The following is a 24448-nucleotide window of genomic DNA, read 5'->3' on the forward strand; positions in this document are numbered from 1 at the left end:
CCTCTGGCTGAGTGACTCAAGTCCTCAAATCACAGTTTAAAGACTCACCCGTGTAATGTTCCTTCCCCAGCAACACCCTGAGCGAGGGAGGCAGTGATCAAAGAAGGCAGAATCCTGGTCAGATTCAGCACCATAAGGCCTGCCAGGGCTGGCCCTCTCCCTAGCCCTTATGGAGGGATTGCTTCAGGCCCAGGCTGCCCTGCAGCCCACGCAGCCCTGAGACAGTTATCGGGTGGTGCGTTGGGGCGGAACCTCCCTGCCAATGAGGGTCAGAACTCTGCCCGAAGCTGCTGAAGCTCCACCCACTCATTATAGCAAGTACATCATGTTAATTCCATCCTGACTAACCGGTTTGGCTCCCTAGAGCGAGGGATCTAGGTCAGGAAGGCCCCTGAGGCAGCCAAGCTCAGGGAGGACGCGCCAGCGAAAGTTCCTGTTGGGATAATGTCGGTCAGGTCACAATAAAGTCAGTTCCCAGCAAGTGGGAAAGTTTTGGAACCACTCTGTGTTGGTGCCCAGCCGGGGAAGGAGGCAGGGACCCAGCCCGAGAGGGAGAGAAATGCCAAATCACGCAAGGGAGCTGACAGGAGCCCCTGTATAAGTTGAAGATGCAATGTGAATTTGAGATAGCCCTGCGTCAGCTCAGAGCCCTGCGTCACTCCCAGCCCAGCCCAAACTATGCTGATAGAAACCCACTCTCCCCTTCTAATCTGAAGTGATCTAGGCTGCAGGTACTAAACTTGGTAATAATCCTGCTATGCTTTTTTTTTAAATTCTTTATTTGGCCATCCTTTGCTCTCTGCCCCTTTACCTGATGCTAGGAAGAGCACAGCATCTCCAGTGCCAAAACAAGGGTGTGCTCATGCCATGCCACGCTGCGGCCAAGAGATGTTTTATGACTGACGAAGTGTATTGCTCACCATAAAACTATCAAATACTTGATTGCATCTGACAGCTTTGTTTGCTTTGTCTTTTACTTTTTCCATGAGGAAAGACTAAAAACAGTAGGAGACAGAAATGTAACCTCTTTTCTTGGCCACACTTTGTTAAGGAGTTCCACCGGGTAGCCATTTTCAGTGTTAAAGGACTTCCTTTATCAGGTTTAAATGTGTTGCTTTTTAAATTAATCAACTGCCTCCTTGTTTTTCTCTACTTCTCTGTTTTGTTCCCTCTTACTCCTCTCCCCTCTGATATACAGAGAGAGAACTAGAAAATAGTTACTGGCATCCTACAAGAACAAGGAAGGGCTCTTGTCTTCTCTTCTATCTTTCTTCTGTTCCCCACAGAATGGCCTCTGGCTGGCAGACTTGGACATTGAAAATCCCCTACCCAGTGCCAGCACACACAGCCCAACTGGAACATCCCCTCTCCAATCTCTTCCCTTCCCATAGCACTAGGGAAGCTGCGTGTGGGAATCTAGCAGCAGGCTTCCTTTCTCTTCCGCGGCAGCAACAGTCAGCTCTGTGGTGTATTGAAAACTGTCTTAAAAAACAAGCTACTACTTTAAATTTAAAGGGGTTTCCTGGTTCTGCTCACAGGACAGGGGGTCTGCAGGGATATGTGCAAGCTGGGTCTTTGGTACGCAGTCTGCCAAGAGCTGGCCTAGAGCAAGGGTTGTGCCTTGCTGCCTTAGAGAGCAGCCTGTTCTGTCTCTCTCTGGATTTGGTTTGTGTGGTAGTGTTTTGGATTCTAAGAAATACAGTTGTGTTACGTGGCAACCTGCCAGCAAGAGTATTTTATGTTTTCTTCTAACTTCTGTGTGTGTTTGTCCTGCACTTCATGGGCTCCTTGATTGTTGTAGATTTTGGGAATGCCAGAGGGAACGAGAACCTTTTCCTGCAGGCCGAGAGCATCGCCTGGTTCCGCTACCACAATCACTGGGCCTTGAAGCTGGCCCAGAAGAACCCCAGCTGGTCGGATGAGGACGTGTTCCAGCACGCGCGCAAATGGGTTGTTGCTACCTACCAGGTGAGGGAGCTGGGAGCCCCGTGCAGAGGGGCCAGCATGAGGAGCCCCTGGAGTGATGACGGCTGGGGCCTCTTCCCAGAGCTCTGTGGGTGTTTGTGCTGACGTCATCTCCTCCTCTCCTCCACAGAATATTGTTCTGTATGAGTGGCTGCCGACATTCCTACAGAAAACCATCCCGTCGTACCCAGGTGAGGGGGGAGGAAGCCCGGGGTGCAGGAGGCGAGCAGGAGGGTGGGATGAGGGGCCTGGGGGGCTGTGGGGAGCACTGAGTGGATGGGGGAGCAAGGGGCCCTGAGGGGGGGCTGTAGGGAGCACAGAGTGGATGGGGGAGTGAGGGGCCCTGAGGGGGGACTGTGGGGAGCAGTGGGTGGATGCGGAACGAGGGGCCCTGAGGGGGCTCTTCACTCCTCCGCCAGGAGGTGCAGCCCAGCAGCTTCTCTTCGTTGCAGGTTACAAGCAGCATGTGGATCCCAGCATCTCCACCGAGTTCCTGGCTGCCATGGGCCACTCCCTGGCGACCATGGTGCCCCCTGGAGTCTACAGGAGGTAGGGAGAGCCGTGTGGCAGGTGGGGGTGCCCATCAGCTGGGGCAGCAGTGCCAGGTGGGTGAGATGGAGGCAGCAGTTGTGTCAGGCGTGTTGGCGGCTGTACCACACAGGTCCGACTGCAGCAGGGAGAGCTGCTCTCCGCTCCTGGAGGGTGGCAGATCCACCCCAAACCCTGAAAGATTCAAGGCTCCAAAGCATCACCCACCTCAGTGCTTTCCTGCCAGCTCCTAGAAGCAGGGCTGGCATTGCTGCCATAGCAAGCGTTCCCTTCAGAGCCTGGGGCCACGCAGGCTCCCTGCCCTGCTGCCTCTCTCTGCCAGCAGAGAAGTGTAGCACTGGTCATGCCATGGGAAGGCCGGGGCGGCTGGAGCTCCCAACCAACTGTCTACACTCAGGATTGTTTTCTGGGGGCTCAGACTCTAGCAAGCTGCAGAAAAGCCCCTCCCAGGCCCATCATTATCTCCGCCCAGAGGGGCTGCAGGCCTCACCCTTCTCCTCTGTTCCAGAAACAAGAACTGCAATTTCCAGGAAGTGCTCAACCAAGACAACAGCAAGTCGCCGGCCTTCCGACTCTGCAACAACTACTGGTGCAGAAAGGTACAGGAGACCTGGGAAGGGCAGCGTCTCACCTGCGCCCTGGCCAAGGGCAGGGACTACCTGCATCGCAGGCCAAGTCGTGTCCCCGCTGCACTGCTTGGCACGGCCCCAGAAGCGGGAAGGCAGGATTTAGGGAGCTGCTCCATGCTTCTGGACAGCAGGTTCTGGAAGTTCCAGAAGCCCCGCTCCGAAACTCTGCTGCACTGGCAGCAAAGACCCAGCATGCAGGCTAATCCTCCCCCCAGGCTGGTGACTGTCTGCCAGTCGAGGGGCTCCTGGAGCTGCTGTTTAAAAGACTTCCCTCTCCTCCCCCTGTTCCTTTATTTACCTTCCTGAGAGCGTGGAATGCTAAGCCCTGGCCCAGCCACTCAAAGGGGACAGGCAAGGAGGAGGAATCCCCAGGGTTCTCAGACTTTATTGGCAGCTCTAATGACACAGGCCAGCTCCTAGCACAGCCACGCAGCATGCCCAGGGCCCCCAGGCTTGCAGAGTTGGCCGTGGTCACAGCGAATGGGCTGGATTCAGGTCTCTGGTTCTGAATGCGCCTGCAATAGGCAATAGTAGAGCACTCGGGGGTTAGGAGGGCAGGGTCTTGGCGCAGTAGCAGTGGGCTGGTTCGGCCTGCCGTGTAGCAGAGTTTACGTTGTCAGGTTGTGAGGAGTGAGCGTTACTGGCCATCCTGGGGATCAGAGCCTTGCTGGTCATCAGGGGCCAAATGGACTGTTTCAGTGGTGGCAAGGCCCTTGACAACCATATCCCATCACCAGAATGGCCTGGTGGGAATTCCACTGCACAGAGAGTGACGCGGGAAGGAGCCGGCAGGGAGCTGCTGCCAGGGCCACCCCACCCACCTGCCCAGCGCTTCACTAATTCAGTCACTGCCTCGACCTAGCTCACTGTGAACAGCCATGCGGGGCACTGCAGCTCTGAGGAGATAAAGCAGGGAGTTACCTCGTGGGCAGCGACCCCCTGAGCATAATGGGGTCTATATCCATCCAGAAAGTCTGTTCGGTCAAAGCTTCTTTCCACCCCAAATCACGAGGAAAGTTGGAATATTGCTGCCGCCCAAAGAAATTCAAACGTTTTCCATTTGGAACGGTTTGGACTTTTCATTCTGAGCCAGCTCGATATTAACTGCGTCTGCCCATGTGGTGCCTCATGGGAGCTGAATTCATGTGCCTCTCACCCTCATTCTGCCCATGCGCTGGGCTCTCTCGTCACACTCTGCCTCCCGGCACGTGACTCCCATAATGCACTATGCAGCTGGGTGAGAGGCAGGGTCATAGGGGAGAACCAGGCAGGGCCGTAGCAACAAAGAATGTGGCCCCCTCCAAACATATGTCCGGGGCCCCTTACAATGCAAAAACTGGAATGCAGTATTTATTTTATACAATATACAGGGTTCATATTATGTATACATAGGCCTACAGTGTACATGTATTCCGTATTTACGCAAAGCTCTTCTTTTGAGCCTTGTTCTCCGCAAATTGGTTAATCAATGCGTCATAGTCCAGAGACCTGGCAATCTTGTTTTCGACTGAGATAACTGCAAGCGCAGAAAGCTTGTCATCTGTCATGGTTGAGCACAGGATATTCTTGATCAGTTTCATTCTGCTGAAGCTCCTTTCAGCACCAGCGACAGTAACTAGTGTGATCAGAAGAATTCTGATGCAAATGCAAAGATTCGGATATATATCCTGAAGGCTGTTCTTGTATATGTACGTTAAAAAATTGTTTGCCGTGACAAGTCCTTTCTCTTTCTCGATGACATAAATAAAACGATTCAATTCCATTATGAGTTCTTTGGCATCAATGTCTCCCATTTTTCTTTCAAAATTTTTGCTGTGATTCTCCAGTTCATTTTCTCTGTGACACTGCTTCAGGCTGTTAGCGTTGTACAGAAATCCACATAACTTATACCACTCCACAAGTTAGTCAAATCGTGACGAAACAGAAGATATGGCCTGATCAGTGAGAACAAGCAAGAACTGCGATTTGAATTTTTCTTCGGCAGAAAGACAACTTGAATCATCAGCACATTCGTAATCAAACATTCTCTTCTTACGTCGCACCCTGGTTTCTGGAAACACCTGCTCAATAACCATATGCTCTGCTATTTCACGTGCATTTGTGACCACAGAGTTATATCCTGTATTTTGATAGTCTTCCAAAAACGTCATTGTAGCACCGACCTCTGCCTGCAGTACGTCAATTGACACATCTGGTGACTGAATTAATTTGCTGGTTTTATTGACGTGAAATAGTATATCGTACCACGTGTACACAGTCAGAACAAAAGCCCACGTAATAACATGGTCTAAAAGCGCACCGGCTTCTGTTGCTGTATTGCCATCTTTCTTTTCGAGCGCATATTCTCGCAAAGATGACAAAGCATTGCACAATTCTTCAAGGTGATAATGCAATGGCTTCACAGCATCAATTCTCTGACCGACAGACAACTGATGTAGCCAATAGCATTATGATATATCATAATGACTTCATGGTTTTGTCAGTAAAACCGACATGGATTGTGCAATAGCGTCAATAAATGTCACTTACCTAGTTATACCTTACATTTTTTTTGCCACTTTTAGGGGCCCCCTTCCTTGCGGGGCCCCCTCCGGTCGGAGGGTACAGAGGGCTCTCGCTACACCTCTGGAACCAGGGCACAAGGTGCCTTCGGCAGATGCAGTTTCACATTGAACAGATTTGAAACGAAATGCGTCCGTGTGGTTGAATGCACCAAATGTTCTCATCTGGGTCGAATCAACTGCAGATGAGAGATTTTTTGTTGAGATTTTCCCTAGAAAAAGTTGATACGTTTTGGGTCAATGAAAAATTTCCCACAGAAAATTGCTATTTTGTGGAAATTATTTTCCATTGAAAAACTGTTTCAGCAGAAAAGTCCCAACCAGCTTGACTCCTGATAAGCTCCTTCTTGTTCTCTGATGCTGCTTCTGTTCCTCCATCCCCATCCCTGGGGAGGCAGCTTCTGCAGACAGGAGATTCAGATAGGGCCAAGATAATGAATCTGTCCTATGGGAACCAGATCTGGAGATGGTTACTCACATGTGTATTGCAGCCGCACTGTGATGTGTTGCCCAGGGTCACAGGGAGACCAGGCACCTATGGGAACAGACAAGGCACAGGGTGCTACACCCTCCAAGGCCCCAAGGGACCTTCTGCCTTCCATTGACTGCTGATTTTCACCTGCTGTAACATTTTCACAAATAATGGCAAAAAAAAATCATGTTTTTAGTACTAATTGTAAAAATGTCCCTGAAATAGAACCCAACGGTTCTGCCGACCAGTGAAAATGGCAGTTCATGAGCCGGATAACTGGCTTAATGAGAATCAGGAGCCAGCCTTTTCCTGTCCTGGACATTAACTGAACACTTCTCATTCAAGTCTAAGGCCAGGTCTTCAGCTTGTGTAGATTTGGCATCAGTAGTGACTTCCATCAGCTGAGGATCTAGCTTGATGCCTGCAGGACTGTGAAAGATTAAACAAAGACTGTGAATGGCTAGCCAACTACAAAAGCAGTTTCTCCTCCCTGCTAGAAGAGGGCCTCATCCTCCCTGATTGAACTAACCTCGTTATCTCTAGCCTGTTTCTTGCTTGCATATATATACCTGCCTCTGGAAATTCCACTACATGCATCCAACGAAGTGGATATTCACTCATGAAAGCTCATGCTCCAATACGTCTGTTAGTCTATAAGGTGCCACAGGACTCTTTGCTGCTTTTACAGATCCAGACTAACATGGCTACCCCTCTGATATATTCCAGTTAGAGATCAGGCCCATGTTTCTCAGTGAGAGCGATCAACCTTTGGCACAAGCATGACCGGCGCTAGGGGTTTGAGCGCCCTAGGCGGACGGGAATTTCGCCGCCCCGCGTTCTGGTCCCGCGACTCCAGTGGAGCTGCCACAGTGGTGCCTGCGGAGGGTCCGGTGCTCCGCGGCTCCAGTGGAGCTGCCGCAGTCGTGCCTGCGGGTGGTTGACTGGAGCTGCGCGAGGAGCCGACTGTCCACAGGCACGACTGCGGCAGCTCCACCGGAGCCACGGAATAGCAGACCTTCTGCAGGCACCGCTGCGGCAGCTGCCTGCTGCCCCCTCCGGCAAAATGCCGCCCACCAATTATTCTGGTGCCCTTGGCGATTGCCTGAATGGTAGCGCCGGCCCTGGGCAAAAGCTATCAAGGGAATGGGTGGCGTTTCCATCTCGGGATGCCTTCACATCCAGCCTGGATGCCTTTCTGGGAGACAAGCTTTAGTCAAACACAAGGGAGTGGCTCAATAAAGGGGTAGCTGGGTAAATGTCACTTGCCTGTGCTAGGCAGGAAGTCAGACTAGAAAATCTAATGGTCCCATCTGGCCTTAAACTCTATGAATCAAGGTTCCTTTGGGTGCTGGGTCAGGCAGGTGCGAACATCACGGGTCTCTCACAGGTTTGCACCATGATGACAGAGAATCTCCCTTTCATTTAGAACCCCAATGACTGGACGGCGCAGGACGTGGACGACCTGCTGCTGGGGATGAGCTCCCAGATCGCAGAGCTGGAGGACAACGTGGTGGTGGAGGATCTCAGAGGTTGAGATGCTTTCTTGTTGCAGTTGTGCAGTTTGGCTGAACGTCTGTCTCTTTCAGCTGTTCGAGGGAGTCTCGTTGTCCCTGGGGCAGTGAGGCACAGGGAGGGAACGTGGCTTGGCAGAGAGTCGGTGACAGAGTCAGGAATGGAACCGAGGAGTCCTGACACTCTCCTGTGCTAACCGCAGCTGTGGTTGTGCCCAGCTGCTCACTTTCCTGTAGCCCTTCCTAGCTAGTGCTGGGCAGGGATCTTCGCTTTAAGATGAGTCCATGAGGGAAGGGGACTTGGTGAGGGGAGAGGCCAGCATGCAGCATTGTCCTCTCAGGGCCCCCACTGTCCTGCGAGGGGAAGGGTGATGGTTGGAGGTTGATTTTGTGTTACCGTGTCTTTAGCTACTCTGTTTGTTCTCCCCAGACTACTGGTATGGGCCCCTGAAGTACTCTCGCACCGACTACGTGGCCAGCTACATCCAGCGGGGGCGAGACCTCGGCCTATCCACCTATGCCAAGGCCAGGGAGCTCTTTGACTTAAAGCCTGCCATGAACTGGTCACTTTTCGCCCACGTGGATAAAGAGGTCAGAAGCACCAAGATGTTATTTAACTCAGCGGCTTGTGTTAGCCTCCGACACCTACTGCTGGGGCCTTATCTGCGTGCAAAAGTCGTACGACTTTAACTGTCCTGGTGCAGTCAAGGCACTACGACACCCTAATGTGGACCCAGTTACCCTGGTCTAAAGGGGTTTCTGTTGGGATAGTTATTCCCGAAGGGAAGGGGAACGAGCCACAGCCCTCACCGACGTAGCTACACTAGCTCAAATGCGGTGTGTAAATCAGGCCTCAGTCTGGCTTTAAAACTGGCTAGAGAGAGATCACCACGTGAGGGGCTGGGTTCCCTGCTGCTGCCCTCAGAGCAGCACTGGGGCTTCAGGCGTGGTGGCTGGTGCAGTTGGTTGCCCTGCCCTGCCCTGGTGGTGAGCTCTGTGCTGAGTTCTGTGCCTGGCGGCTGCCCACCCTCCCACATAGCTGTGTGTGCTCTACTCTTCCCTGGAGCCACGGCTGCTCCCGGGTTGAGGATTGGAGCAGCCAGGGGGTTAGAGCAGTCACAGCTGTGAGCCAGGCTGATACAACTGAATCATCTGCCCACATCAGTGCAGTGCTTAGCCCCTTCCCCTCCCACTGACTTGCCATCTCTGGTCAGATCAGACCCTGAGCCTATGTCTGCATCTTAGTCAGAGGTAGTCTAGCTAGCGCAGCTACAGACAGCAGTGAAGACGGGATGGCTTTGTCCAGGCCAGTAACACATGCTCATACCCAGGGTCCCTGGTGGACTTGTACAACCTGCACTACAGCCCATGCCGCTGTGGTTTCACTGTTGTTTTTAGCCTGCTAGTGAGATTAAAGCTAGTGTGGGTAAGTCTGCCTGAGCTGCTGCCACCACCCCTCTGACGGCAGTGTGGACATAGGCTTCGAGTGGTCAGTAGGAAGGGCAGAGAGTACTGGCCAGGTTCTCCCCAGTCCTCACTCCTACCTAGCTAGAAGTATCATCAGGCCCCGCACCCAGTTGCTGCAATGTCTCTCTGCCAGTGGCGAGATGCATGCTGGGAGATCCTAAATCTGATGGCAAATAATCAGGCCCCAGCTCCAGCAAGGATGGTACAGGAGCGTTGGAGTCTATGCGGTTTGAGGTAAAAGAGGCCACAGAGGACATTGATGAGGAGCTGACGGTGGAGGTACCAGGCATGGATCACAGACCACTGGGAGTCAAGCACGATGGGAAGCACAGGGATACTCCTGCCAATGACAGAGCAGCTAGGCTTTCCTGTGCTCTCACTGGCAGAGCCCTGGGAATTTCTGGAGCAGCGAGCCAGGGCTCTCAGCACCTGCCCCTCCCACACCAGACAAGTCTTGAAATCTCTGGAAGGGGCGAGGAGGGGCAGAGGGGATCTATTGACCTTGGTTGGTCCTTCCTTCCTTCCTTCCGTTTCAGTGGGAAGGCTGTGGCACCCGTACAGGGTAATACACACAGCTGGCATTGTCACCATCCCCCACCAGCTGGCTTTGCCATAAGACCCCCAAGGGCTAATGAAACTTCTCAAGGCTTTTTGATACACTCACCCACTAGTGCATGGGGCACTGGGTGTAATCAGCCCTTCCTGTTCTCCAGGTCCTTGGGAATGTATCTGCCTTATACGACAACGACATCTCCAAGCTGGAACTCCTGCCAGGGGGCATGCTGGAGAGCAACGGAGACCCTGGAGACCTCTTCACTGCCATCATCTTGGACCAGTTTACGCGCCTGCGTGATGGGGACAGGTTTTGGTTCGAAAACACTAAGAACAGGTAAGTGGCTCTTCTGGCAGCATGCGTCATGGGTGGTCTCTGCATTGGCCGTTGTTCCCCCAGAGCACTGCCAGGATGGTGATGTGCAATTTAACATCCTGTAATGCACTGTAACTGGCCTGAGACGGGGGCCTGGAGCCCTACACAGGGGGAACCCGTGGTGAAGCTCCAGAAGCACTTCAGGCCAATGGAGAATGAGCTCAGACTTTCATATGGCTGAAGAAAGCCGTCCCAGCAGCGCCCTGGCAACCTATCAACAAGATGATGTGGAGCCTTGGTCTTCAATCCTCTTCCCCTGTTCCTGAGATGATGTGGGGTGGGCGTCAGAGTCTGTGCTATACAATCCTGGCACTTTCCTGGGGCTGATCTGGGACAGGGTGTAGGCTGGGGGCTCTGGGTCAGACACACTCTTGGGACTCTCCAGGTACTGATCTGGGGAGGGCGTGGGTTGGGGGTCACACACACTCCTGGTGTGGGCGGGGTTCTCTGAAGCCTACACTGGATTCCATTTTCTCTTTCTGCAGGTTATTCACAGATGATGAAATTAGAGAGATTAAAAATACCACATTCCGTGATGTCCTTCTTAGTGTCACCTATGCGGAGCCGACAGATGTCCCAATGCAGGTGTTTAACTGGAGTGCTAGTGAGTGTTTCCTTTCTGTGCTGCTGGGGTGATGACCCAGGGGAGCCAGGCTGCTATGTCCCTTCACCTTTCCCCATGGTCTGTCTTGGCCTATGCAGCCAGGTTGCACACAGCACCCTGCCCACCAGCTGAGAGGCTCTCCGCTCGGGCATCGTCCAGGTGACGCTCTCTGCATGGCTGTTCTCTAATGCACCCCACTGCACATCTGGACCACGTGTCCATTAGCAGTTGGGTTGGGCAGCATCTATGGCTAACCCAGCATCCGTCACTTTTCCTCACTTTCCATGTCATGCGCTCATCCCGTTACTGGCCTTGGCCTGAAAAAAGTAGGGCACGGTTTGTTTGTGAGTTGTGGCCAGTAACATCAATGGTCATTTTGCTGCTGTGTTTTTGCCCCACCCTGCCCTATAAAGTTATCCATTTACCATGCAAACATTTTTATTGCATTCTTCCAGTCCCATTGCAAGAGGTTTATTGATTCCTGTTTAAAACACAAAAATCCTGCCAACTTGTAGTTGCATCAAGAGTGATTTCCAGAATTGCAACACAACCCTGCCGTATGGCGCTAAAGCCTGGCTGAGGACTGGGTCTGTAGTGCCAGTAACTCATAAGACATGGTAATTCCATTACTGCCCATTCCCAGGTCTCGTAGGAGAGTGGGCGCTGCAGAACGCTATTGTGCAAATGACTTCTCAAGGAATCCAGAGCAGGCCAATTCAGTAAAATGGGTGCAGCAGCCAGGGGACTGGAACTTATGTAACTGAGAGCAAGGATCTGGCCCCTAAAATTCTGAGTTGGAGTTAAATGTAGGGCCCAGAGCTTTCCCCCAAGACCTCCCAAGCTTTAGGGCAACCCTTCCAAACTCCAGAGAAGCCCTCTCATCATCCCATCGTGAGTGTGCTCCTAGAGAGGCAAAGCAAGCATGAGCTGGGTTGGCACCATGGCATTCAGACTATCTTCTCTCTGCCTACCAGCGGATCCATGTCCTCAGCCCCAGCAGTTGACTGTGGAAAAGCTGGCAAACTGCACACCCATGACAGTGCTGGACTATTTTGAAGGCAGCGGAGCTGGATTTGGGCTTATCCTAGTTGCCCTCTGCTGTTTTCCTTTAGGTTTGCACTGGTCTTTGCTTTCTTTGTTTATTTACTCCTTGCTTAAATGTGGTTGTTGTGCCAAATCCCCCTGAGGGCTGAGCACCCTGTGTCGCCATCTGGCATCAGCGGGAGTTGCATGCACTCGGCCGCCCTTGGGAATTGGCCCACTGCAGCTGTGTGCTGTCCCCTGCTCTGAAAAGGCCCAGTCCTGGCTGGAATGGAATACCTCCAAGAGATGTTGAGCACTCTCAGCTCCCATCACAGTCACTGGGGAAGGAGGATGCTCAGCAGCCTGCAGGATGATAGTTCCTGCTGCACTTGAGAGTCACTTCACCACGCCAAGGTCCCCTGTGACACTGGGGCCATGTTTAATGGGGAAACATACCTTAGATGTTGGCTGGGTGGCATTTAGGGGTCTGTGCTTGATTGGAGGTCAGATTAGACAATCTGATAGTCCTGTCTTGATGAAGGTAGGACAAGAAGCAATGGGCGTAGACTGCAGCAGGATAGATAGATTTTTGTTCGATGTTAGAAAAAAACTTTCTAGTTCTAGGGAGAGTTAAGCTCTGGAGTAGGGTACGAGGGAGGTTGTGGAATCCCCGTCCTTGGAGGTTTTTAAGAATAGGTTGGACACACAGCTGCTAGGGCTGGTCTAGGTTTACTTGGTCCTGCAAGGGGCTGGACCAAAAGACCTCTCAAGGTCCCTTCTAGTCTGACACATCTATGGTTGTGTGACTCTCTGGTCCTAGCAGCAGCAGGAGTCTTTGGTGGGACATTAGCGATGCCGGAGATGGAGGCAGAGACACAAATTTCAGAGTAGCAGCCGTGTTAGTCTGTATCCACAGAAGTAATAGGAGTACTTGTGACACCTAAGAGACACAAATGTGACTGGAACCCTTGATTAAATAAAGCCATTTGCAGTTGAAACATGCCGTAGGGGGGAGGGGAACAATGCCACATTCCCTCCAGGCCCCAGTGGTAGATGGGAATCGTTGTAAGCCCTCGTGGGTGACCACTAGGGCTGAGCTGCCAGGAGCTGGGTGATCCTGTGTCATTCTGTTATCTCATTTCTCCCTTTCCTGCTCATTTGCTCCCCTAGTGAGTTTATTCGTTGCCTGGATCGTCGCTACTTTCCGCAAGCGCGATTTCAAGAGGCTGCAGAGAAAAGCGAACCCCAGCATGAGGAGAGAGGTGTCGGGCGAGGGAGTGCAGGGTAAGGCGGGGACCTTCGGCTGGCTCGGGGAGCATGGTGGAACCTCCGTTTCACTGGAGTTGGGTGATTCCTCTGTATTCCAAGTCATGCATCCACCAAACCCCCTTTGCTGTCCGCATGGGTTACTGTCTAGGACAGTGCTGGCATGGAGCTGACACCCTTCTTCATGCAGCTCATCTTCAGCTGGGAGCTGGGAGGGAAACTCTGGTACAGGGCATCGTGAGGGCAGTTGGCAGCTTCTGGGGCTGGCCCTAGAGCAAGCTGCTGGCATTTGATCTGGAAGCTATGGGGCTTCTCTCTGGCATTGCCCAGTTAGAGTAAAATCTCCCTCTCCTGTTTGCATGAGTGATCTCAGCTCTGATGCTCTGACAGCCATGTGGATAGGATAAGGGAATTTTGCCCTCGGTGTTGCCTTGTGATTCAGTAGGAGATCTGGGTTACTGAATAATACATATCCTCTATGAAATGAAGACCTCCAGCTCTATAAGGACCTCCAGTCCTTAAAAATTGAACCTGGTGACCTGACCTTGATCTCTCTCAAGTAAATCAGGAGTAACTGTATTGAAGACAATGGAATTATACCAGACAGAACCAGTCCACATGATACCAGAGTTGAGCCCATTAGCAGTACAGTTTGCCCTGCAATTTGGATAGACCACTTGATCAGCAGAGGAATAAGGGGCTTCTGTTGCCCATCTCATACAGCAGTAGATGTATTTGTAGGCCACTCTCCCAGTGAAGAAAGGTGTTTGTTAATACTCACATACAACCATTCTGACCCAACTCCCTGCTTCCTCTCCCGCCAGCCTTTGAGTGGCTAGGTCCCAAGACAGACAGCAGTCTCATCTACCTTCAGCTTCATCCAGACAGGATTATCAAAGTGCTGGACAGCCGGCGAGCCGTGCTCCGCAGCATCAGTCTGAAAAACCAACAGCAGGTGGACATGGTCCTCTCCATCAACAAAGGGAACAAAGCTTTGCTCCTGAAGATTCCCAAAGAGTATGACCTGGTATGTAATGGGACACATGACATGTGCTTGGCATTGCCTCTGAGCTTTCTTTCTGCCTGGCTGTGCCAATCACAGAGAATAAATTCCCTACCCTGCACCTCCCTTGGTGATGTGTTCTTGGGAGCCCAAAATAAATGCTTTGGCAGGGGTGGCTGGGTTTATTGCTGGAGTAGCCTTACACTGGGGATTCCAGGCTAGTGGATAATAACACCAATGCTTTGTACTCATTCTGAAAAAGCCTTTTGCCCAGAGCTGTGAGGTCTAATAACTGAATTTCTAGTAAACATGACGCTCCAAGGCTCCAAAGCATGCATGTCCCACAGATGCACGAAAGAAATATCAGGGTTCTACTTAGTGCTGGTAAACCAATCAAACAGGTGGAAACTCCAGAGTCCATAGGAGGCATTTTTATCTCACGTGGTATTTTGGATCCTATATTTCCATTCTTTGGTATGTGCAGCATGAAACATTTTAATGGTGGCTATGCCTGCCTGTCTAAATAACAACCAGAGCTCCATAGGAATGGTCCAGAGGTGTCTGATGGTCTGGCCTACACAGCGAATGCTTCAGGTGGGCCCCGTAGATTCTGATCTTTAGTTACAAGAAGCTGTAGCCTTCTCTCAAACAATCCCCTTAGAAATAGAAATGTCACTGGTTGGGTGGAACTTGCCGGTTGGAAGCTGGGCTCATGTGCCTAGGCATAGAGAGAACGTAAGAGGAAAGAGAAATGAGATCTTCAAGCAAGAGCCTGATTAGCTGTGAGTGGTGTTGGGGCTGCTGCTGGGGTCTTGGCATTTTAGCCTGGTTTTAACACGCTAGTGGAGTGCCACTCCCAGCCCAGCTGAGAATGGCTCCAGCTCAGTGGTTCATTCTTTGGGGGCTGCTCCTCCAGGTGTTGATTTTTAATGGTGAGGCGGAGCGAAGTGACTTTGTCCGGAAGCTGACCGACTACTTGGAGAGGAACGGACTGTCTCTCAACGTGTCTGACCTGACGGAACGCAGCCTGCTGAAGAGGGCTGTGACCAAAGAGCAGAGGAAGCAGATCCTGGAGACTTTCTTCAGACATTTATTTGCTCAGGTATGTACCAAGCCAGCACATGGGTGTGGTGAGCACTCCAGTAAATGGAGGGCAGCTATTTATATTGACTAAGCATTAGGCACTACTGTTATTGTTGGCCACCATAATAGGCAAACCACACACCAGGAACAAGCTGCCAATCTGCTTGACAGTAAAGAATCCCTGTTATTTACAGAAGACTGAGGAAATGGCAGTGCTGGGCTGTTTAATACCAGGAAGAGGCTGTTGCATGACAGCATGATGAGTACACTGTACCAGTAAATGCTCTCCAGTGTGTATTGCAATAATAATGACCATCAGATGGGAGTCATAGGAGACTTTGCCAGAGCATCTGCTATTAAGCCTTGGCTAAGAGTTGGGCAGAGACCACCAGTGTTTGTATGGAATGGAAGGGGTGTGGGTTAGGGTGGTTCTGTTGTTTGAGTGCTGAGTATGGGACTAACCCTCAGCCTGCCTCTCTCATCGCAGGTGCTGGACATTGACAAGTCGGATGCCGGAGACCTCAACTCTGAAACATCACTGACACCAAAAGAATCTCTCAAGTGTGAGCTGAGCCGGGCTGAGTTTGCAGAGTCGCTGGGGCTCAAACCGCAGTCCATGTTTGTGGAGTCCATGTTCTCGCTTGCTGACAAAGATGGCAATGGATATCTCTCCTTCCGAGAGTTTCTGGACATCTTGGTGGTCTTCATGAAAGGTGAGACTTTGATGGAGGATTGAGAGTCACTGACTCACGTTGCTAACAGGAAGCATCTTGCTGCAGTCAGAACCCCAGCTAAACAGCTTCCTCCTTTGTCCACACTCTGCTTATCAGCCATCACAGCTCAGCTGAACCTTGGCATGGTCCATGTATCAAATGAAACACAAAGTGAAGGTACTGTCCCTGTGTAGTAACTGAAGTCCATTGGTGCCTCAGCCAAATTCTTTCAAGCTCAGAACACAGGTGTGACCAAATCCCTCTCAATATGATGTGTGTAAGAAGTAGCTGACTGAGATCCTGATTGAGGCCTGCACGTAACTACGTGTTTCAATTTAAATGTGTGCTCAATTGTTGTCCTGAATAGGAATGGATTTAACACAGGATAACTGCTTTCTTAAACTGGGGTCCAAGTTTCTACCCCAGTTTCACGCAGGCAGAGAGTGACCTCTACCTGTTAATTAACAAGAACAACCAGAACAGCATTTCTCCTTCAGCTGCTAATGCAGAGAAGGCAATCTCTTCTCTTTGTCAATGCTGGTGGGCAAAGTTTGGCTAGTTAGTCTCTGAAGCTACCATGAATAGGTATCACTCCACCTGTCAGGAGGCCAGTGATGTGACTCTCAAAATCTGTTTTTCTGATGCACTGGCATACAGGTAAAGCTACAGCAAACTGCAGCTGTCTTTTCAAGAGGCAGTGGGAGGGGGGCATCCCATGACCACTTCATACTATCATTTTATATACTGTCAGGCAGTTTTTGGGGGTAGAATCATAGAATATCAGGGTTGGAAGGGACTTCAGGAGGTGATCTAGTCCAACCCTCTGCTCAAAGCAGGACCAATTCCCAACTAAATCATCCCAGCCAGGGCTTTGTCAAGCCTGACTTTAAAAACCTCTAAGGAAGGAGATTCCACCACGTCCCTAGGTAACCCATTCCAGTGCTTCACCACTCTCCTAGTGAAAAAGTTTTTCCTAATATCCAACCTAAACCTCCCCCTCTGCAACTTGAGACCATTACTCCTTGTTCTGACATCAGGTACCACTGAGAACAGTCTAGATCCAGCCTCTTTGGAACCCCCTTTCAGGTAGTTGAAAGCAGCTATCAAATCACCCCTCATTCTTCTCTTCTACAGACTAAACAATCCCAGTTCTCTCAGCGTCTCCTCCTAAGTCATGTACTCCAGCCTCCTAATCATTTTTGCTGCCCTCCACTGGACTCTGTCCAATATTTCCACATCCTTCTTATAGTGTGGAGCCCAAAACTGGACACAGTACTCCAGATGAGGCCTCACCAATGTTGAATATAGGAGAATAATCACATCCCTTGATCGGCTGGCAATGCCCCTACTTATACAGCCCAAAATGCCGTTAGCCTTCTTGGCAACAAGGGCATACTGTTGACTCATATCCAGCTTCTCATTCACTGTAACACCTAAGTCCTTCTCTGCAGAACTGCTTCCTAGCCATTCGGTCCCTAGTCTGTAACAGTGAATGGGATTCTTCCGTCCAAAGTGCAGGACTCTGCACTTGTCCTTGTTGAACCTCATCAGGTTTCTTTTGGCCCAATCCTCTAATTTGTCTAGTCCCTCTGTATCCTATCCTTACCCTCCAGCATATCTACCACTTCTCCCAGTTTAGTGTCATCTGCAAATTTGCTGAGAGTGCAGTCCACGCCATCCTCCAGATCATTAATGGGTAGCTTCCTTGGAGGGAAGTTGGGTGGTGTTGCATTATACTGGGTGCATTTGGAAGCTTTATAAAGAGCTTGTCTACATGGGGAAATTGACCAGAAAAGGCTATTCCCAGCAGCTATTCTAGAATAATTGCCTCTGTGGACACTCGGTTCCAAAATAAATGTGATTTTATTCCTGGCCAGAGTACCAGACTCTGCCCCAGTTTACCCCCAGGCTGGAGAGAAATGCACAGCCATAATACTTTAATTGAGACACTGGGAGGGGATAAGGAGGTGAGATATGGTAACTGACACACTAGATATGGTGATTGCCAGAAAATCTTTGCTCTGCACAGGTTAGGAGAATAATTTACAACAAATAATTTTGCTTGACAAATTGTGCTTCTTTTTCTCTTTGCAAACTGTCTGCAGACAGGTAGCCAAGGTCTCAGACTTATTCATTAGTCAGAATCTCTGCAGATTTCCACAGCAATTCATCTTTGGTTGGGAGCTCATTAAGAAGGAGCTCATTGGGAATATTCAAAATTTGTGCCCTGTTGGGTACTTAAGTAAACATAGGGAATTGTTTCTGCTGCTTGACATGATGAGTTATGTCCTTAACTAACACAAGTGTGAATTGTGACTTTCACACTCAAATATGTCATAAAGAATTTGCATTTGACGAACATTCAGTTATTCAAGCCGTAAGATATTTCTCTTCATGTCTCTTCATGCTGGTAACGCTTGTGTGACAGCATTTAGAGAAATCACACACAGGAGCAGCAAACGCAGCTGAAACAAACTTGCTTACAAATTCCAAGTAACATTAGCAGTGTGTTGTTTTGCAGGAATTTCTCAGATGGAATGAAGATTGTGTTACCGCAGGTCCCATAAGCCCCACCTCAGTCCTTGTAAAGTGCCTTGAGACCCTAATTTGCAAGGAACTACAGAAATAGGAAGTATTTCTTATTCCATCCATCTTCTTCCCTAACAGGGTCCCCAGAGGAGAAGTCAAAGCTGATGTTCACCATGTACGACGTTGACGGGAATGGCTTCCTCTCCAAGGAAGAGCTCTTCAGGATGCTGAGGTATTTCTCCTGTCCGTGCTGCACTTGGCTAGGTAGTCAGCATGTGCCTTCTCAAAAGTGGCTGCTCATTTGAGGTGTTTCAACTTCTGGGGGTCCAGTGTGAAACTCTTGGGTCCAGTACTCAGAGCTGAGAACCCCTGGATGTATCCTGATGCTCGGTTCAGTCTCATCTGAAGTGGCTCCAGTAATGGTGCTGCCACATCCCCTGCAGGGGTCTCTATAACCAGCACCCCACCAGGGCTGCTAGCATATGCTATGCACAGCCAGGCCTGTGTTTTCGTCCTCTGAGAGTCAGCTGATTGCTCTGCAGCTCCCAGCTTTGTCCCTTTGCTCTAGGTCCTTCATCGAGATCTCCAACAATTGCCTCTCGGGCGATCAGATGGAGCAGGTGATTGCGTCCATGTTCCAAGCTTCGGGCTTTCAGGATAAGCAGGAGCTGACGTGGGAGGATTTTCATTACATGTTGCGAGACCATGACAGCGAGCTGCGCTTCACCCAGCTCTTCATCAAAGGTCAGCGTGGTGGGACACAAAGAGCAAAGAAAGTCCAGGTGACCTTTCTGCGGCACTCAGCTGGGCTTGGGGTGGCTGGCACTGGAGGGCAGAGCAAAGTCCTGTTTTTCCTCCAGCATCTCTTTTCCAGCCGCAACCCACAGAGGTGCCATTCGCTACAAGGTGGGGCGGTTGCCTTCTGCTGCAGAGACTCTACATGCTGGCCCTTCTCTTGAGCAGAGCAGGCTGCCCGTTCCAGCAGAGCCCCTGCCAGCCAAGCAGAGAGCCCAGGGGCATGATTGGGGTGTTTCTGGAAGCGCTGTCTCCGTGTCACACTTTTGTCCTTTCTGCTTCCCACAGGAGTTCCTGACGTGTTCAGGCAAAACATGAGCAACCGCGTCTCCTTCATAAACCGGGCCAATGCCAATGGGTAAGTTGAGCCCACTGGCCTGGGGCCTGCCCCTGGCTAGCAGGCAGTGTGCTGCTGCTGCTGCATTCTGTCTTCCCAACCCTTCTCCTCCTCACGCACATGCTCAGACTCGGACACTGCCCCAGCAGGATGAGGGGAGAGAGGGAAGGCAAATGGCTGCTTCTGAAGCTCCAGCGTGTGTCTGGGAGCAGGCCAGCTGCAGGCCCAGTAAGGGAGAACACGGCCCCTTCTGTCTTTCCCCTTGACTCCAGCTTCTGCTAGCTGCTGAGTTCACATGGTAGCTCGTCAAGAGCTGGATTTCACATGAGAATTCTGGTACAGAACCCGCAGGCTTACACTGCATCATGGGAACATGCAGCCTTCTGCTCTGGGGAGCCCTCTGGCTCCCCTGGCCTGGGGAGTCTGGCTCCTTACACTGCAGTGTAAACATGCAATAACCCAGCCTGCCAGGCTCCCGCTGCATGAGAACCTGGCATGCTGTGGCCTCCCTCAGCCTGCCGGGCTGCTTTCAAAAGGCTCATTCCCTCACATCTGGCTCTGAGCTGTGCTACGCAGGTTATCCACAGAGGCATCTCTGGCATATAAATAGTTCTTTTGGCAGCACAATCCCAACCAGGGAGGAAGCCCCAGCTCGAAACCACGGCAGAGCTTGTGGAGTGCAAGAGGCCAGGGCTGGGGAGGAGAATGGGCAAGAAATGCATATGCCACCCCCTCTCCTTGGGCACCAGCCTGAGCCTCTGAGCCAGCTGGCTGACGGGTCAGGCTCTGGCTCAGCTGTTTCCTGTCTGATGCCTTGCTAATGCAGCTGTTCTCTATGGACGGTGACAGTAAAAAGGGCCCTGGAGCGTCATGTGTATTATGGCTGCACGACTCTGTAGCAGATTGGTTTGGATTATAAAATAAAACACCAGTTAGGGCAGGAAATGAAGAAGGAATCTGGATCCAGTTGAAACTTCAGGGGCCCGTTAGGAAGGAAGAAAGCAGCTGCCAGTTTTGGCGTTTGGGTAGGATGGCAGCATGGCTTGAGCACCTCTGCCCTTCCCTGCATGCCACACGCAGCTACCAAGCACCGGTTTCTGATGCCCTTCCCCAGGCTGAGTAGTACCTTACACCTGGGGTAGCCTCACTAATTTCAGTGGACCTACACAAGGACAAGTGGCTGCACTGTGAGTGTAAGGGTGTCAGAATCCGGCCCATTGACTGCAGTGCGACTCCAGTCGGATTGGTCGGAAAAGGAGCTGGTTTGTGAGGAACGTGTCCCTTTGGTTGAGCAGCTCCAAGCGAAGCTGGGCCTGGGGTCGGGGGCAGTTCTGAGCTAGGTCAGTCCTGAGCTCCCCTGGGTGGGGGACTTCCCGCACATCACCTCCCTGCTTTTGGGGGCTTCTGCTTAGGGTGACCGTATTTCCCAAAGGGAAGACTGGACAGTGCGTGGGGCTGGCCCAAGCCGCACACCCAAGCCCTGGCCCTCCTTTCCCTGTGGGGCTGGTGTCGCTACTTGCCCGTGCTCTGCCTGCCTGCCTGCCTTCCCTGCCCCTCGCGAGGCTGGGGCTGGTGTCACTGCTCGCTCGAGCCTGCCTCTCACCCAATCCCTGTCTCTCCTCCTACATGGGGCTGCCAAGGGGAAATGGGACAAATGCCCACTCTTGCCAAAGAAGTCTGGACAGTTGAGACAGAGCTTAAAAAAGGGACTGTTCCGACCAAAACAGGACGTATGGTCTCCCTACCTCTGCTTGTTCACCCCAACTCTCTCCCCATGAGTGGGAGAGGGGCGAGGCCCAAACCTGCAGCTGTAGTGACACCAAACATCACCCAGGGAAGGAACACGCCTTGCAGCAACATTGGAACTCCTGTGAATTTACTGACCTACCCTCGGAGTTCCCAGCCTTCTGCCCTGCCCTTAGTGCTGTCACTCAGGTTTCCTGTTACTGTAATTAATATCCTTTTATGGCTGCCCTTTAAAGCTTACCTTATCTGCCTTTATTTAAGGATCTGTTTATTTGTTGTTATAACTCTGCAAGCTGGCATCATTGGACACATGTTTGCATTGTCTTACTACTCTCATTCATTAGCTGTATCACAGGAGTGAGCGGAGGCGCCAGCCCAGCCAACGCTCTAGCTGCTGCTCAGACATGTAGCGAAAAAGTCTATGCCCCACGGAGCCTGCGCGCTCAGTGGCATTAAGGAACCGCGGGGTCCCTGTGGTTCCATGGCTGATCTAAGCCCTGCTCGCTTGCAGTCAGCTGGAGTTTTGCGCTCCATCTGGTGGGGAGAGTGCTGCACTTGTTTAATCGGGAGCTGACGACTGTTCTTTCTAGGGCAACATCTCGCCAGCCACATTTATACACCGAGGCCCAAAGGACAAAATATGAGCGGAGCAAAGTTCACCAGAAGATCCAGCAGTTCAAGCGTTTCATCGAGAATTACAGACGCCACATTGCCTGCGTGGTTCTGTTCTCCGCCATCACTGCTGGCGTGTTTGCAGAGAGAGCATATTGTGAGTAGTGTAGAGCGTCCCCTGCTGACGGGGCAGCCCAGAGTGCCACCATCCAGGGAGGAGAGAAGCAGGAACGTGTCCTTCTGGGGAGTGCGCCGGGAGCAGGGCTCTGCGTGCTAGGCCAGCCTGATGGGGACGGTAATGGGTTGGGAAAGTGAGGGGAGTCCATGAACCAGTTACACACTCACACACTGACATCAAAACAACAAGGAGAATGGAGGTCCTCAGCCAGACTGTAGTGAGACTTGTCCCTGTCGCCCGCAGTGCAAAGGGGCCTGACTCTGGCCATAAGCAGCCGGCGTGACATTCTTTCCTCTGGCATAAAGTTAGCAGAGCTAGTTCCTGTACCTGCGGCCCCTACCTTGGCATGGAGGGGCATACCGGGGGCAGATAGGGTACATGGCAGAGTCCCCCTCCACTACGCCAGTCCTCCCCTGGCATGGCGTTCCACTAGTATCTCATACAGGAGGGGTGTAAGTTCAGACATGCCCCAGGGTGCTCTACATTATGGTCGGGCTCAGGATGGAACTGGCACAGCCTGGTCCTCGGAATCAGAGAGTCATAACCAGCCTCCCACTAGCCCACCCTTGCATTCCTGCTCCCCCTACCTTTGGAGAAATGAGCTGGTTTCTTGCCCCTCTATTAAGGAGACACAGAGAGGGAGTGAGCTCCTCCCCCTCACTCTCTTGTGCTCGCCCTGTGTGTAACCGCTCTGCCCCGTTTTGTCCCCAGACTATGCATTTGCATCACCAGCAACAGGAATTGCAGACACCACCTTTGTGGGCATCGTCATCTCCCGGGGGGCAGCAGCCAGCATCTCCTTCATGTACTCCTACATCCTGCTCACCATGTGCCGCAACCTCATCACCTTCCTGCGCGAAACCTTCCTCAACCGCTACATCCCCTTTGACGCCGCCGTGGACTTCCATCGCTGGCTTGCTATGGCGGCCCTGATCTTTTCAAGTGAGTTGGCTACATGGGGTCAGGGGTGGAATCCCCCTGGCCCTGATACTGACAGGGAATGAGACATCCCCCAAAGCCAGCTGCTGTGTATCCTGCACAGCCAGAGTCAGACACGGGCCATGCCGTTCGGGACTGACCACCCCCTAGACACAGACAGAGATACCCGGGCAAACATTGCGGGCCCCACTGTGTTGCAAAGCACTCATTGGTTGCCTAGCTCCGGCCGTGTGTTAGGGTCTCTCAAGCACAGCTATATGATGGCGCGTGACCATGTATTTGCTGTCTCTGTGTCCTGCAGTTCTCCACACCGGGGGCCATGTAGTGAATGTCTATATCTTCTCGGTCAGCCCACTCAGCATCCTGTCCTGCCTCTTCTCCAACGTCTTCATGGATGATGGGTGAGTGTATTTTGGAGGCCTTGCCCTGGGCAAAGCACAACTGTTTGAGGAGCAGCTAGGTAAGACCATGGATGAAGGACAGTATGATGCAGAAGTCTGAGCTAGATGGCTTGAGAGATCTCGTCCAACCTGCCTGGGAGGTGATATCCTTGGGGAGACTGCAGTCTGTGGACGGCCACCATCCCCAAATGATGATGTTAGAGGCCATTTGTGGAGTGGAAAGCCAGTGGGTGTTTGGTTTGTTCTGTGGAGAAGTTTGTGATCAGATGTCAGAGGGTTAAGTCATCTCTTTCTTCTCTAGGTCACAACTGCCCCAGAAGTACTATTGGTGGTTCTTCGAGACCATCCCAGGTAAGGGTGACCATCCGTGCATGCCAGGCATTCGGGGGGAGGGGGAGTGTCTGCATAGCTCCTCCACCGACCACCCCGGTGGTTCCAAGTGAGAGGTGGCTCTCTTCTTGGCACAGGCTATTCCGGTAACTCTTTGCCTTCGTTCTTCAACCCTCTTTCTGGCAGGCATGACCGGGGTGCTGCTGCTGGTGATTCTGGCAGTGATGTATGTGTTTGCCTCCCACCACTTCCGGCGCATCAGCTTCCGGGGGTTCTGGATCACGCACCACCTCTACGTGCTGCTCTACATCATGGTACGTGGATTGGGGTCCTGCTGCCCAGCTTCACTCTGTGCTGATCCTAGCTGTTGGGCACCAGGCCTGTTTTGTCCCTGGTGCAGTGTGTTCCTCACAGCCGTCAGCAAGGAGCTGGAGGGACGTACAGGGAGTGGATGGGCTTCCCAACCAGTCTTTCACCTCCGCAGATCCTGTGGGGGTGAGCATGGTGTGCAAACCTATACTCAATAGGTGAGAGTTCCTATTATCCTCCACTCACTGCAGGACCAGAACCGCGCGGCAGAAGGGGCGGCTGAGCAGAGGGGAGGTGAATGTTTTGTGGACTAGTGAGGACTTGGAAGAATGAATGTTATTGGTAGCATAGAGAATATGCTTTAGTACAGGAGAGAGGTGCAAATCCACTCAGCACCCAGAGATTGTAGCATGGAACCACGAGCCACCAAGCTGCCCTGGTTAGAAAGCACGTGCAGGTGCTGGAACCTTGCAAACAGAGAGAGTGCACGTGTGGCAG

The 24448-nt window shown here is 51.8% G+C and overlaps 1 protein-coding gene across 1 annotated transcript in view; it reads left to right on the plus strand.

Annotated features, from left to right (window-relative positions):
- The window catches only part of LOC115658623 (dual oxidase 2-like), a 79572-nt gene that overhangs the window by 50107 nt on the left and 5017 nt on the right, over positions 1-24448 (plus strand). The window contains exons 12-32 of the mRNA XM_030577845.1: positions 1802-1968; positions 2096-2156; positions 2418-2514; positions 3023-3113; positions 7603-7705; positions 8118-8278; positions 9868-10043; positions 10568-10686; positions 11661-11798; positions 12880-12993; positions 13800-14002; positions 14895-15080; positions 15549-15774; positions 18442-18535; positions 18872-19047; positions 19387-19456; positions 21772-21950; positions 22683-22913; positions 23212-23311; positions 23613-23662; positions 23828-23955. Coding sequence (XP_030433705.1) covers positions 1802-1968; positions 2096-2156; positions 2418-2514; positions 3023-3113; positions 7603-7705; positions 8118-8278; positions 9868-10043; positions 10568-10686; positions 11661-11798; positions 12880-12993; positions 13800-14002; positions 14895-15080; positions 15549-15774; positions 18442-18535; positions 18872-19047; positions 19387-19456; positions 21772-21950; positions 22683-22913; positions 23212-23311; positions 23613-23662; positions 23828-23955 — 2870 coding nt within the window. The remainder of the gene's footprint in view (positions 1-1801; positions 1969-2095; positions 2157-2417; positions 2515-3022; positions 3114-7602; positions 7706-8117; positions 8279-9867; positions 10044-10567; positions 10687-11660; positions 11799-12879; positions 12994-13799; positions 14003-14894; positions 15081-15548; positions 15775-18441; positions 18536-18871; positions 19048-19386; positions 19457-21771; positions 21951-22682; positions 22914-23211; positions 23312-23612; positions 23663-23827; positions 23956-24448) is intronic.

Source organism: Gopherus evgoodei, chromosome 10 (genome assembly GCF_007399415.2).
Source record: "Gopherus evgoodei ecotype Sinaloan lineage chromosome 10, rGopEvg1_v1.p, whole genome shotgun sequence".
Lineage (NCBI taxonomy): Eukaryota > Metazoa > Chordata > Testudines > Testudinidae > Gopherus > Gopherus evgoodei.